The 16,594-nt window shown below is 40.7% G+C and overlaps 1 protein-coding gene across 2 annotated transcripts in view; it reads left to right on the plus strand.

Annotated features, from left to right (window-relative positions):
• Positions 1–16,594, plus strand: part of TM7SF2 (transmembrane 7 superfamily member 2) — a 435,806-nt gene that overhangs the window by 161,843 nt on the left and 257,369 nt on the right. For both annotated transcript variants that reach the window (XM_044075830.1, XM_044075831.1), the window contains one exon: positions 13,569–13,763. In XM_044075830.1, the coding sequence (XP_043931765.1) occupies positions 13,569–13,763 (195 nt within the window). The remainder of the gene's footprint in view (positions 1–13,568; positions 13,764–16,594) is intronic.

Genomic DNA, 16,594 nt, shown 5'->3' on the forward strand with positions numbered 1-16,594 from the left:
TGCATTACCAATTCTCTGCACTGCCCTTTGGCTTATCTACTGCGCCCAGGGTATTCACAAAGTACCTGGCACCAGTGATTGCATTTTGCAGACAAATAAACATTCAAATTTATCCTTATCTGGATGATTGTCTAATTCAGGCAGAGGACAAGGACACTCGTGTACACATCTGGCGTTTGTAAAAAGGCTTCTAACATGCCTAGGGCACGCCATAAACGAAAATAATTCACAACTGGTACCCTCTCAAATAATTACATTCCTAGGTGCAAGTTTGAATACAACTGCCCAGATGGCTTACCTCACGCCTGACAAAGCAGTTTAATTGACAGAATACTTCAAACAAGTTGCCACAAAAACCCAGCTATCTGCAAGACAAATTCTGCAGGCTTTGGGGTTCATGGCATCCTGCATTCTACTAATTCCATATGCAAGACTTACCAAATCCCCCAAGCCACATGCATACAATATGCTGATGACTCCACACTAATATGCTCAGCCAAATCCACATATGAGCTCCTCTCTCTTACCCAGAAGACATTTAACACAGTTGAACAATGGTTTACACAGAGTTGCCTTCTTTTGAACCCCAAAAAAACTAAACTCCTCCTCTTTAATCCGACTCACAAGTCCTCTCCACTTGATTTCTCAGTTGCATCCACCAATGGTACCATTATATCACCCGAGCCAACCACCAAACTATTGGGTATCACCATTGATAACAATCTGAACTTTGACACCCATATCAACAATACAATAAAAACTGTCAACAAAAAACTTGGCTCCCTCTATAGGATTAAACCTTACCTTTCCCCCACAGCTAGAACAACCATAGCTACATCTAATCTCTACTCTCCTCTATGCCTCACCTATTTTTACTAACCTTTCAAAAAATAACCTCAGCAAACTGGAAACTTCCTACAATAACATCGCTAGATGTGCAACAGGAAACCCTTACAGAACCCACCACTGCATAAATATAAAGCAGCTAGGATGGCTTGAACTACAAAACGTGATTAAATTCCATCAACTAACCATTGCCCATAAAACTCTCTAAAAACCATTCATTACTCCTATTCTATCTACCCTCATCACTCCATATACAAATCTGAAATCACTACGTTCCTCACATAAAAATCTTCTACATACCTCTAAACCTAACAACAAGGCTGGTGAATCTCTTTTCTCTAATGCTGTTGGAAAAACTTGGAATCTTCTCCCCAGTAACCTTTCCTCTCTGCCCTCTCCATCACTCTTCAAAAATAGACAAACTCTACCTTACAACACACTGGTTGTGCCCCTGTACTAAACCTGACTAGGCATTTATCCATCTGATTAAACTTAGCTCTGCTTATCCCAGACTACTTATTAGCTACTATATATTCTATTATAGATTTTTTTCTCTTCAACTACTCTGTGTCTAGATTTATTCTCTTAAACTACACTGTCTAGTCTCTCTAAATACAAAGTATTCTCTTATACAAATTTTTATTAGGAAATTTTTTTTGAATGGCTAACCATAGCTGAAATGTACCATGATTCCTGTTTACTGAAATGCAGCAAAATGTAACGAATGAGATGAGGATCTGTAAATTTAGCTGTATTTGTAAATGTCTCATATTATAAATGATATTGTGGTTTTTTTTGTGTTTGTTGGAGCTTTTCTCCTCGGGCCTCCACTGAAAATGGACATATATCCAGTTGGACTAGCCTGGTCAACAAATGTAAAATAAAATAAAATAAAATAAATAAATATGAGGAAACTTCAGTGGTACCTAAAAAGCTTATGGGGTCAACATTGTCACAGCCTGGAAACAATGATTCCTCTCATTCCTTGCCTGCAACAGGAGTTCCTTTGGTGGGTAGAAGCCTGTCACCAAAACAAGGGACTGTTATTCACTCTACCCCCTGCCACCCAAACCCTGACTACAGATGCATCAGCCTATGCTTGGGGGGCCCATCTAGCAGGGAGATGCATTCAGGGCGAATGGGGCCCAACTCAGATGCACCTACATATCAACCAGAAAGAAATGCTAGCTGTACAGAATGCTCTGACAGCCTTCAAGGACTTCCTTCATCCAGAAAAACTATCTGATAAAGACGGACAACACCACAGTTATGTGGTACATAAACAAGCAGGGGGGTACCCACTCCTAGCCCCTTTGCAGACTAGCCATGGCCTTGTGGAACACAGCCTTGACTTACCAAATACATCTACAAGCTCAATTCCTGCCATGAAAGCAAAATACTCTGGCAGACGCCCTAAGCAGAAATCTAATGGACCCACACGAATAGAAAATGGATCTGCAAATCTTCAGCATGTTGACACGAAAATGGGGGAGCCCAGACATAGATGTTTTTGCCTCACCCCCAAACTAGACAAATTCTGCACAAGAATTCATCACAAAAAAGCTTGGAAAGTGGATGCTCTATCCTTCAGCTGGGAAAACCTATCAGTCTATGCCTTTTCCCCTCTGCCTCTGCTCTCCAAGGTTTTACTAAAAGTCAGACAGGAAAAAACAAAAATGATTCTTATTGCTCCAGACTGGCCTCGCCAACATTGGTACCCACTTCTAAGGAATATGTCACACCTTCCTCCGTAGTACTTGCCTCAAGCTCCTCATCTATTGTCTCAGCAGAACTATCAAATTCTTCACACTCAGCTCCAAACACTGAATCTTGCAGCATGGCTAATCAACTAATTTCATCAGTCACATCCCTCAGTAAACCTGTGATGGATGTCATTTTGGAGGCTGGAAGGCCTAGTACTAGAAAATCTTATGCTGATAAATGGAAGAAATTCTGTGCCTGGAACCAAGCACAAGGAATAAACACAGCAATGCCCAATATTCCTCAGATACTGCAATACTTAACTGAAATGCTTCACAAGGGCCTATCTTTTTCTTCTATAAAAATCCATGCCTCTGCCATCTCGGCTCATTACAACACAGAGCCTGCTCTCTTTTCTCATTCCCTGCTAAGCAGTACCTCCGAGGGGCCAAAAATTTGAGACCTCCCAGGAGAGCTCCAACTCCCGCATGGGACCTCAATTTTGTGCTGGAAAAACTCACCCTACCTCCTTTTGAACCAGCTGCCACTGCAGACATAACATTTCTTTCTTGGAAGACAGCTTTTCTTTTAGCAGTCACTTCAGCTAGAAAGATTTCAGAATTACAGGCTGTCATGACAGTGCAGCCTTTCATTATCTTTTATCCGGACAGGGTGGCCCTCAGGACCAATCCTTCTTTTATGCCTAAGGTGGTATCCAGTGTGGCTCTTAACCAGACCATTCATCTGCCAACTTTTTTCCCAAATCCACAGAACAAGGGGGAGCGGATTCTGCACTCATTGGATGTACACAGACAACTAAGATTCTACTTAACAGGACAAAATCTCTGTGAAAGTCTAAGAAACTACTGGTGGCATTTGCTGCAGGGGCAGAGGGGAAGGCTGTCTCAAAGCAGACTATTTCAAAATGGATAAGCCATTGTATTTGTTTCTGTTACATGCACCATGGTAAACCTCTCCCCAAGGGAATCGGATCCCATTCCACCAGGACTGCATCAACTTCTGCAGCTTTTCTCAGAGGAGTTCCTACCAGAGACATTCTAGAAGCTGCTATTTGGAGCTCAGTTCATACGTTCACAAAACATTACCATTTACCTCTCTTTTCTAAATCTAGGGCAGGGCCTTATAGCCACTCCTAATGCTGTTTAGTTCTATCCTCCCATCCATAACTTTGGGATTCTACCCAAATGTAATGACTGCAACAGTGAAACACGAAGAACATCGTACAGTTGTGTACTCTTACCATAAATGTAGATGTTCGAGTGAATTCACTGTTGCAGTCCCAGTTACCCACCTGCAGCCCCCTTTCTTCTCTATTATTATACTTCTCCTTTCCATCACTATGCTCAAAAGCCTTTTTGGTGTATTTGCTTTTAGTTGGAGGTAAACATTTTGTGTTCTAAATTAAATGCATATATATATATATATATATATATATATATATATATATATATATATATATATTTATATATTTTTGCTCTCCATTTGGGGGGGCACCTGACATCTGGGGCAAGAAAAACTTATTAAAATGGCGTTGGCTGCATGTTTTATACCCCTGATGACCTGACGTTAGGGAAGAGGAGACAGCATCTGACACAGGACCCAAGACTTTGTTATTCAGGCTGACTGAGGGCAACCTGCCAGCAGATTACCCAAATGTAATGACTGCAACAGTGAATACACTCAAACATCTACATGTATGGTAAGTGTACACAACTGTACTTTATGGGCTTTACCCTCAAACAGTTAGGATTGGTACCGTCATCTCTAATTTTGGTACTAGTGTCAATCTCAACATAAATGATATTGACACCTCTGCACTTAACATCCTTCGTGGCTGTACCTACAGTGGATATATAAAGTGTACACACCCCTGTTAATATGCCAGGTTTTTGTGATATAAAAAATGAGACCACAATAAATCATTTCAAAACTTTTCCCACCTTTAATGTGACCAACCTGTACAGTTGAATTGAAAAACAAACAAATCTGTTAGGGGAAAAATATAAAAAATAAAATACGTACAATAAGTTGGTTGCATAAGTGTGCACACCCTTAAACTAATACTTTGCTGAAGCACCTTTTGATTTAATTACAGTATTCAATCTTCTTGGGTAGGAGTCTGTCAGTATGGCACATCTTGACTTGGCAATATTTGCCCACTCTTCTTTCCAAAAGCGCTCCAAATCTGCCAGTTGCAAGGGCATCTCTTGTGCACAGCCCTCTTCAGGCCACCACACAGATTTTCTATTGGATTTAGGTCTGGGCTCTGGCTGGGCCATTCCAAACTTTACTTTTCTTCTGGTGATGCTATTCTTTTGTTGATTTGGACGTATGCTTGGGGCTGTTGTCATGTTGGAAGGTGAAATTCCTCTTCATCTTCAGCTTTCTAGCAGATGCCTGAAGGTTTTGGGCAAAAAGTGTCTGGTATTTGGAACTGTTCATAATTCCCTCCACCTTGACTAAAGCCCCAGTTCCAGCTGAAGAAAAGCAACCCCAAAGCATGATACTGCCACCACCATGCTTCACCGTGTGTATGGTGTTCTTTTGGTGATGCGAAGTGTTGTTTTTACTCCAAACGTACCATTTGGAATTGTGGCCAAAACGTTCAACCTTGGTCTCATCAGACCATAACACATTTTCCCACATGCTTTTGGGAGACCTGATGTATTGTTTTGCAAATTTTAGCCAGGCCTGGATGTTTATCTGTGTAAGAAAAGGCTTCCGTCTTGCAACCCTACCCCATAGCCCAGACATATGGAGAATATGGGAGATTGTCGTCACATGCAGTACACAACCAGTGCCAGAAATTCCTGCAGCTCCTTCAGTGTTGCTGTAGGTCTCTTGGCAGCCTCCCTGAGTAGTTTTCGTCTCGTCGTTTCATCAATTTTCCGGGGATGCCCAGTTCTTTGCAGTGTCACTGTTGTCCCATATTTTCTTCACTTTTTGACGACTGTCTTCACTATGTTCCATGGTATTTCCAATGTTGTGGAAATGTTTTGTACCCTTCTCCTTACTGATACTTTTCAACAATGAGATACCATTGATGTTTTGTAAGCTCTCTGCGAACCATGGTTTTTGCTGTAGCAGGCAACTGAGTAAATGTCAGGAAAATCCTACTAGGACAGCTGAACTTTATTTGGGATTAATCAGAGTCTCTTTAATTGATGGCAGGTGTGTACTCAAGAAGACTGAATGATGTAATTAAATCAAAGGGTGCCTCAACAAAGTATTAGTTTAAGGATGTGCACACTTATGCAACCAGCTTATTGTACGTTTTTTAATTTTTTTATATTTATTCCCCTAACAGATTTGTTTGTTTTTCAATTGAATTGTACAGGTTATAGGTCACATTAAAGGTGGGAAAAGTTTTGAAATGTTTTATTGCGGTCTCATTTTTTTATATCACAAATACCTGCCATTTTAACAGGGGTGTATACACTTTTTATATCCACTGTACATCAGCCACAGCTGCAGACATTTTTCTGTCTGTGCCTTCAGCCATCCATCCTTCTTGACAACAGGATAGGAGGATCTGTTTCAGTGTCTGCCAGATATATCTGGACCAGTACGGTCATCTTCCTTCTCCTCAGAACCATCACCTGTGTGATTAGGTAGGAAGTGTAGGTGCAAGAGGAGGCATCTTGATTCATTGCTTGAGTCCTGTTATCACTTATACAGGAAATTGAAATTGTTGATTCCCCACCTCCCTCCAGAAAAGCCAAAGTTCAGAGTTGTTCTTTTAATAATGAGGCAGGGAGGACGGCACACAGACTCTACATCCTGTCCAGAGAAAATCCTGCTAGAAGTCCTTTTAACCTACCCTCCCCCAAAAAATATCTGTCTTGGGTGTTATTCCTGCTGTGAACAACACTGACTGAATAAGAAGAACCTGGCAGTGTGGGGCCTGTTTCCAGGAGGTCAGACAAAATACAGTGGCCTCATAAGGATTGATTTTGCTAGGTTAAGACTTTCAAGCCAGACTCTACTGTTGTTGGGGCTGCCCTTAAAAGGCCCCTACTCCACAGAGTCTGCTGACTACCCTCTTGATAATAAGATCATAGGATCAAAGGAGGTTACTAGGCTAATGGCTCTGGGGTCCTTACAAGCCTAGCCAAGAGTTTATCCCCCAAAAAAGAAACCTCAATCAGTACCTGTCGCCCCTGTCAGTGAGGGACACAGGTGGAACCTCTGGGACAAATTTGTGGTTTCCCATCCACTCATCAAGGTTGCACTTGAAGAGGGTCAGCGAGGTACTCTGTTTCACATGTTTTGGAAGTCTATTCCAGAGATGGGGCAGCCTCTGGGAGACAAACCTGTCTCTCCAGCAGATTTTGTTGATGTTGCATATTAGATGTAGGCCTTTCGAGCAGGTAATGCACGAGGAGTAAGACTTAAGAATATGGAGCATCTCTAGTAGAGCAAGGTCTGATATTGCCTTGTAGGTGAGACATAGATCACCTCGGAGCAATCTGTACAATACCGAGTAGAGTGATAGTGATTTGAGCCTGTCCACATAGAGGTGTTGGAGGCCATGGATTCTCTTTGTGAGGTATTTCTGTGGCTTTACCAGTTGGTGCAGGTGTTTGGAGAGGTACATACCAAATGGGGCGTTATACTCAATTATGAGCCGAATGAGGGAGGAGTACAGAGAGGTAATAACCTCCTTTTTTTCTGGATGCAATCTCTTTACTAATGAAATGAACCAAGTAAAAGCCTTTTCTGACCACTGCCGCTACATGATTGTCAAATGTGAGATTGTTGGTCAACCTGAGTACCCAGGTCTCTCACCACAGATTGTGTGCTTAGGGGGTTGCCATTGATGTGGTAATCAGTAGCGCCCGTGTTTTTGCCGAATGGTATGGTAATATATTTTTTTGCATTTAACAAGGCCATGGCTTTGGCACCAGTCATTTGTTGCAGTGAGATCTGCTTGCAGTATGTTACCATTATTTGGAGAGTCAGTGACAGCACCCAACCTACAGTCATCTGCAGACTTGGTCAGCCACAGGCCTTTTGTCTTTGCCTGGACCTCTGAGAAGTAGATGCCAAATAGTAGGGTTCCCAGGACAGATCCCTGGGGAACACCAATAGTGACAGGTCTGCTGTTGGAGGTGCAGGTGCCTATTTTGACCTTGCGGGTCCTATCGGTGAGTCAGTTGGCCACTCACCTGATGAGATAGGGATTTACGCCAAGTTATGTTAGCTTTTCGATGATGCCCGAGTGGGGGATTGTGTCAAAGGCCTTGACCAAGTCAAGCTAAGCTGCATGTACTGACTTTCCCCTCAGGTTAGGATGGTATGTTTGCACATCTTAAATAGTTTAATGCCCACGATATGAATAAAAGTTCTGTCAAGTTTTGCTTCCAACAAGAGCTGGCTTGTGAGATTTTCCAGTCATTGGGTGAATTGCCTCTTTTTTCATGACTAAGTTAGTCACAGCTGGCAACTTTGTGCTTTCTTTCAAATCTCACCATACCACTTGTGAATAACTTGGCAGATAGTACAACTAGGGAAACAGGTGCTGACATAGCTGTTAGCTGTCATGCTTTGTTCCAACTCAGATTCTAAGAAGGCCTTTATTAGAGCATCCTTTGATGGATCTGCCCTTTTTCGATCAGTAGTTAAGGGAAAAATAATGGGGAAATATGAAGAAGGAAGGATGATTATTACAGATGTTGGTATTAAATACTTATTGGTATCCTTTCTTCAAAGTTGCAAGAGAGTCTGTATGAGTTATGATACATGCGTGGCCAACAGCAATACAGGACTCAGAGGAGGGAACTAATCAAGGCCAGGAAAACTTTCAAAATGGTTTTGCCTCTGGATTTGCATTCAGTCAGCAACAGCTGGGATTATGTGCTCCTCTTGAGGAGGTCCAGCAGTCTAATCTCTGAAAGATGTCTTCCTTTTTGTAGTATTCTAATCTAAAGCTAGTATCATGCATCCTTTATGAAAAGCTATATATTTTCCAATTATACTCTTTATATCGTCTCACTACTTTCAGCAGAATATATACCCTATATATATGTATGGGTCTGCTTTGTTTCATTGAAAGCTCATTTTACTGAATTTGAATACACCCTGACCAAATCGCTGAAAACTCTTTTCACCAAATCTCATTTCACTGAAGTGAAGTACTGGCACTGTGCAGAATATTGTAAGGCAAGTAAAAGGTATATGCCCTTTTCCCTACTGTAGTGTGATCCTGGAGTTAGTATATATAGTTGGGGGGGCATAGCCCCCCCCCCACTTAGTTTGAGTATATATTGTCTTCTGGAAAGAGTTAGTCATTGGTGTTGTAAGTATGCATGTCAGTGATTTAAAATGTATCGTTTGAAGCTTTCGATGAAATATAATATAAAAACAAACTAGGTGGGGGGCTGTGACCCCCATATCCCCCAATGTGTGGGGCTGTGCTCTATACACACACACACACCCCTTAACTATATATACTAACTCCAGGATCGCATTACAGTGGGGAAAGGGCATATACCTTTTATTTGCCTTACAGTATTCTGCACAATGCAAGTACTTCACTTCAGTGAAATTAAATTCGGTGAAATGAGTTTTCAGTAATTTGAGCTTTCACCGATTTGGTCAGGGTAAATTGAAATTCAGTGAAATGAGCTTTCAATGAAACAAAGTCGACTCATAAATATATATATATATATATATATATATGTATGTATATATATGTGTGTGTGTGTATATATATATATATATATATATATATATATATATATATATATATATATATGTGTGTGTGTGTGTATGTATATATATATATATATATATATATATGTATATATATATATGTATGTGTATATATATATATATATATATATATATATATATATTTGTGTGTGTGTGTGTATACACATATGTATAGTGCTGCTCTTACTCAATTAGTGCATTGTTTTATGGAATATTTAATTATTTTTTAAAACAATTTCATCTTCTTTTATTTTGTCAATCATTTTCTTTTTGGAAGATAGATGAGGACTTTGCAGGAAATCTTTCCACTTAAGTGCCCATAGATTTTTTTTCTGCATTTGCTGACTGGTTGCTTATTGGTCGATGACCTTCTCTTGCCTCCAGTTCTTTTCTTTTGATCATTTTATCTTGCGTCTGTCAAGGATCTGTGCAAGGTTTTAATCCACATGATTAGAAGACATGAAATAATACAGGATACATAACCTGAAACAAAAGTTTCATTTCTCTGCAGTCTTCTGAAAGGAAGAAAAGAATTTCTGTTAGCTTGTGTTTTGTAGTCATTTTCCACATATACTCCTCTGTCGCTAATCTTTTGGATTGTTTCCTTCCTTCACAAAATAGAAAGGATGATCTCATTTTAGCTGGTATGTCTGCAAACTGTCGGTCTGCTGTTTCTCAGTCTCAAGTTGGGAATATTTATTCAGTGTATCATCAGCAGAATATCCAGGCCATGTGCTAAGGCATTTTCTCATAAAGTCTTTAGTAGTCAGTTATTCCCTTTAATTTATTCTGGTACTGCTGCAAACCTCATATCATCTCTTTTTGTCACATCCTCAGTTTCAGGCACTTTATGTGCCATATGTCCATATTTTAGTTGTGTTCCACCATGTTTTCTTTTTCTCCTTCACAGCTGTTTGCATACCAGTTATTTACTCTTATTATCTGGTTAAAACATCCTATGTTTCCTGGAGCCTTCTGCTATATGTGTATATTTCTGTATCTAGCTTCATAATGTTATTGATATAACTCTCACAGTGAGCCACTTGTCTTGACAAATTTCAGAATGTATTTAGTCAGTCTTTCTGCAGGGTGACTGGGAAATTTTCTACTTCAGCTGCCATTACCAACTGCTTTTCCCAGTTCTTCTCAATCTTGCTTTCAGTCCCCATGCTTCCAGCAGCCACAACAAGGGAGCTACTCATTCAAGCAAGAGATGACATGCTATAACTGTTCACATCCTTGGGTATTTCAGTGAACTCTTCAAGGTCCTAACTTGTACCCATTGCAAGTACCAGCCTTTATCAGATGCCACTTGGACACAAGGACCTGTGCAGCCAGTTTTCCTCAAGGCCGACTCTCCAACTTTCAATCCAGTGTTCTTTTCCAACTGTCTGTTCCCAAAGTAACTGCTGCACTCTGTTTCCAGGTTTTCCATCCAGTGGTAGTAGGAATTGTCTTGCTTCCTTTTGTGAGTACTAAGTTAAGGTCCTCTGGTGGACAGTCAGAGTTCAGTGGAATCATAACTTAGACCTTTTGTCCTTTTCATTTCAATTGTCAAAGGTTTACCTTCAACATCTTCAGTGCTGGCTTCAACAAGACATTTTTTTGTAGGGCTGTCCCTTTTGCAGCTCTCGCCACAGATGCATCTTTCCTGGGGTGGGAAACATTACTTAGAGCAGATGATACAAAAGACCTGGTTATATCAGGAGGCCTCGGCACCTCAGTACACTAAAGATAGCCAATCTCAGTGGTCCAGAGGAATGGAGCCTTCACTGCAACCCAGCTCCGACTCTGAAGTCAAGAATGGAAGAGGAGGAATAAATATATGTGGCTTATTTGCAGGGAGGTTAGAACCATGAAAAAAGTCACAAATCACCCCAATGACTGTTTAAATGATGGCCTCTCAAAGTTGACCCTTTCTCAAGTGATGGGGATTGAATAGGCCAGTTACCAGATGGGGTGCTGACGATCTACAGACAGTGGGGGCAAAGTGAACCATAAAAAAAAATCACCCATACTAAAGATGAGTGCAGTCCTCCTAATCTTGCATGCTCTACAGGTCTGTCTTCCACTGGGTACAATTGCCACCCACTCCTGTAACTCACATGATGGTGGTTTGGCACAAAAATGAGCAGGGAGGAACTCACTCCTAACCCCTTTTATGTGCGAGGCAGTGAAGCTATGAAAATGTGCCATGTCAATGCATAATTTTCTTGGAGCAACATATACCATCAGTCCATCCAGCTCTGTAGTGGATAAGTTCAGATGGTATATATCGATGCACTACAGGAGTAGCCCTGTACTCTGTCACAGAAATTCATCTTCTGCTGTCTTTTGGTAAGGCCTTCCTGCAACCTTTTTGCATTGCAACCAGTTAAAAATGCAGTAGCTGCTTTGTTCTCATCATCATTCTGTCCCCGTAACCCTCCCCACCACCCACCATCAGGATGCTCTGATTCAACAGTGGCTACTGGGTCTCCTTTATGCTTTTCTCTCAGTTCATGTTACAGTGAATTTTCTGCAGAAAACCAATGTGCACAAGGTCAAGGCCATCTTCAAAGCTCCATTCTGGCTTGGGCAAATTTGGTTTCCTCTGCTGTGGTCTCATTTACAGGAACCTGTTCTCCTCAGATCCCACTAAGGTCTCCAGTCTCTTCTTTTTGGCAAGCCTCTTCTGGACCGTCAGCCCTGCAGAGTAATCCCCTAGTTTCTCCAGTTCTCCTTATGGACAGGGACCCACCATGCCCTGCTTTGATGGTCCAGTCCCTTACAGTGTCCCAGAATCCCTCCACTGAGAAAATACACTAAAGTAAATGGATTCATTTTTCATCACTGGCAGCTGAGTAAGGCTTAGATCCTTTTCTGAAAAGTGTACTGTTCTTAGCTATAGTCGGTCTTAAATTCTTTCCTTCAACATCCCTTTTTCTCTTTTTTTGGTGGCAGTTAATTCAGCTAGGAGAATTTCTGATATTCAAGCTCTTTCTTCAAAATCTCAAATTATATTCTATCAAAACAGTGCCTTTGCTGACAAATCTTGACTGCATGCTAAAGGTAGCAACAGAAATTAATCTTAACCGGTCAAAAAATCTGTATTATTTCCACAGTACTCAAAATCAGAGAGTATTTGCTAAGTTGCGTATATGTTCATTGTCAAACTTTGCTTCTACTTGGTACAAAATATATTAGGAAAGGTATAGCCTCGTCATTTCTTTTGCAACAAACTCATTGGGATAGAAGGTATTAAAAATCAGCCTGTCCAGGTGGTCGTTGGACAGCATTGCTTTCTTCAGTGGGAAATACAAGATACTGGCTCGGCGATATGATGTGGAGGGACAGAGTCATGACTATGACTGGAATAACTAGAGTTCAAATACTGGTTTGGGTTCTAGACATAACTCTCAACTGTTCAAATTTTCCCAGAATGTCCAGATTTTTGTCTCCTATTTTTCATATGTTCCTCATAAAACTTGTGGTTTTATGGCAAATCACTGAGGTCTGCCATGTCACAGGTAGAAATTCTTCCCTTCCAGAATGAGCATACTAACGTCTGCTGCCCCTTCCCACCTCTCCTTACCTGGCTCCTCCAGCATCATACCACTCAACCTCTTAATGCAGTGCATCTTGACAAATCCTAAAATAATGGGGGGGGACAAAGGCCCAAAATAGAGACAGATTTTAAATATTGTCCTTATAAACTTTGAAAGTTAATAGAATAACATGATTTGTGTTACCATACAATTTCTGAAAGATGTGGAGTCTGAAACTCAAATGCATGCCCTTATTTATTGACTTCAATCCTCCACAAATTTTATGAGGAACAGACCAAAAACATGAGGCAAAAATCTGGCCCATTGAGAGGTATGATAGTGTTATATACCACTTCATTTTTTATTTTTTTAATGTTAGCATGGCTTCTGCTTGGCAGCTGGATTTTTTTTTTCTTTGGACAATACGAACCTAGTGTTTCTGTTGTGAAGAGCCGTCCAAGTACACCGGTTAGAAAAATTAATGAAGAGAGACGTCATTGAAAGAATGAACTGAGCTAGTGCTTGGGTTAGAATTTCAGTGAAAAATATGAATGTATAAATTTCTGGTATTGTCTTTTTAGTATTATGTATTCCTGGAGAGTTATTACAGTATAGGTGGTACAGTGAAGTACAAGTTAAAGTTTTGTCCATTTTTAAACCATTGTTCCAAATTTATATTATTTGCATTGAAAATTTCATATTTTTTTATTTTTTCTGCAGTTAATAATTCCTAATATGATTTTTTATATATATATTTAGCATTCCATGCTTTCGTGATGACTTCGGTTGTAGTTGGCATAGGCTTGGCAAGCGGGTTGCATCTGAGTTACATTTATGATCATTTCCTGCAGTTTGCCGTTTCTGCTTCAGTTGTGTCCTTCGTCCTCAGTATCTTCCTCTACATAAAGTCTCTATGTGTGAAGGAGTCATTGCTTGCACCTGGTGGGAACTCAGGTGAGTGATTACCTAATGCTAAATACATTATTCAGAGCTAATAGTTAACAATTAATTAGCTCATTAGACTTTAATGATACCTCCAAATGTTTTATTTGTTTATCAGCTTTGTTGACTGAGTAGGTGGCCTGGATCATAGACATTTTTTATCCGTGACCTGTGCTAGTAAGGCATTCACAAGTTTCAGCGTTACAATTCTTATTTGCACAATTCAGAGTGCGACATTTTATTTGCAGAATACAATGGTGTGACATAAGGAAGATGCACTAAAATACAGACAATAATAATACACTATGAGGTAGTTTACAGTTTAAATTGTGCAACATATAGGGTTATAGAAACAAGAATTTGAAGAGGTTAAAGAAGGCATACTATTTACAAATGCCCAGGAAGCATCAAATGTGTACCAATGCAGTTTAAATCTAAAATAGTGTTTAGCTGTGTAAATGTGACCTAGTTTCTTAAGGCCTAATTTTAGCTGTTGTGAAGAAATTGAAGCGTCCCTAGGGTGATGTCTGTAGACAACTGGTTTTGTGAGTTTATATTTATATTAGTAGCTGCAAAACCATGTTACACACAAGCCCTTGAAAAACCTTTGCCTAAAGCTTATATGATGGGAAACATACCTGTCAGTAATACTGGATTGTGCAACACACCTACCAGTGCTACTGGATTCTGCATAGAAAAACTAGAGAGATGCTGGGTGATGTTCATTTGCATACCTACGGAAATTCTCATAATTTTAACATTTATGTAAATATTTCAACAACCTAACTTAGTATGTCAGCTCCAAACTGGATGAACAAAAATGCTTCTGATACAATGTATGTGTTGCTTGAATGTCTACTGACACATCTAAAGTTTTATACAAAAAATATTGTCGTAGAGCTTGTGTGGAGGCAGAATTGAAGTGTGGAAGAGGAAGATAAGGAGATGGTATGACAGTGGTGAAGGACATGCTCTTTTAACAGTTGAAGCACTGTGTATGAATCCTGTCAGCCCAAGTACACATACTTTGTGATCCTGAGTAAGTCACCCAGTTTCATTTTGCATTTGGAGCTCCTATGGGAAAAAGAACTCCCTTGAGTCCAGTGAGACTTATGTGAAGAGTACGTTGTTCCATTTCTAACAGCTGTAATCATGCCTTTCTGCTAAGTCTGTGCTCTGCTGGGGGAAAGAGGGCTGTGTGTGTTGTGAAGCTTTTCTTTTCTTTTTCTCTTTAGTAGACAGTAGACATAAGGCTATCATACTAGATTTGAAGCGGAAGCCTTAATCGAGTTACCTGATAGGTTCATAGGTAAGTATTAGGCTATTGGCCCTAGGGTCTGTATAAGCCCAGCCAAAAAAGGTACCCAGGCTTTTGCCACCCAAGAAAATTATTTTCCTGTGGCCCTGTTGAGCAGAGCCACAGAAGTGATCCCAGGGGTGATTTCCTATTTCCCATCCAATCATCAAGATTTTTCTTGAAGAGTGCTAATGAGGAGCTTTGTTTGATATAGATAGGTAGTTTGTTCCAGAGTATGGGAAGTCTCTGGGACAGGAATCTATCCCTCCAGCATGTTCTGTTTATTGTGGTGACAAGGTTTAGGTCCCTAGAGCGTGTAGCTCGTAGAGATTGGGATTTCTTTAAGTGGAGCATGTCCAACAGCTCTGGATTTGACATAGCTTTGTATATTAGGCAGAGATCACCTCTGACTAGGCGATATGTAATGGAGTAAAGCTGGAGTTTTTTTAGACTGTTTGCATAGGGCATCTGTCTGAGGCCAGTAATCCTCTTTGTGAGCTATTTATGCGGCCTTTCCAGTTGTTGTAGCTGTCTTGTGAGGTACACACCAAAAGGGGCGTTGTACTCTGTAATGGGTCTAATGAGTGACGAGTAGAGGGGAACAACGACCTCTTTTTTCCTGGATGAGAAACCATTTGTGATGAGGTGTGCCACGCAAAAGGATTTCCTGACTACTGTGGCGATGTGATTATCAAAGGAGAGACTACTGTCCACCTGTGTCCCGAGGTCTCTTATCACACTTTCAGTGTTAAGTAGACCACCGACTATTTGGTAGATCATGGGTACAGAGTTTTTACCAAAGGGGATGGCAATGCACTTTTTGTCATTGAGCTTAAGGCCATGGCTTTGACACCAGGTATCTGTCTCAGTGAGGCCCTTTTGTAGGATGTCCACATCGTTCGGAGTTTCAATTATGGCTCCTAGTTTGCAGTCATCTGTGAACTTCATTAGCCAAAGACCTTCTGTGTTAGCTTGTACTTCAGAGAAGTAGATACCAAACAGGAGAGGACGTAGGACTGAACCCTGTGGTACTCCACTTGTCACTGGTCTGAAGTCGGATTTGGAGTCTGCTACTTTCACAGTGTGGGTTCTGTCAGTGAGTCAGTTGGCAACCCATCTTGTGACATAGGGATTTATACCCAGTTTAGTGAGTTTATCTGTAATTCCAGAGTGGGGGGATGGTGTCAAAAGCCTTGGCAAGATTTAGATAAGCTGTGTGGAACCACCTTACCCTCATCTACGGCTTTGGTGACTGCTTCAAAGAAGTCTATCAGGTTTAGGAGAAATGATCTGCCTTTTACAAACCTGAAATGGGTGGGGTCCAGACTATGGAGATTACCAATGTCTTTGTTTATAAGTTCCATGATGATACGTTCCATGGCCTTGCAGATCAGGCTCGTCAAGCTAATGGGGCAGTAGTTCCTGGGGTCCGTGGTGGATCCCCCTTTGTGGAGTGGGATAACCGCCGCTGTGTGCCATTCACTGGGCACAAAGCCTGAGGTAATGCTATGACTGAACATGGTACTTAGGTGGGGTGCCAATTTGT

Source organism: Protopterus annectens, chromosome 6.part1 (assembly GCF_019279795.1).
Source record: "Protopterus annectens isolate FY-2018-M chromosome 6.part1, PAN1.0, whole genome shotgun sequence".
Lineage (NCBI taxonomy): Eukaryota > Metazoa > Chordata > Ceratodontiformes > Protopteridae > Protopterus > Protopterus annectens.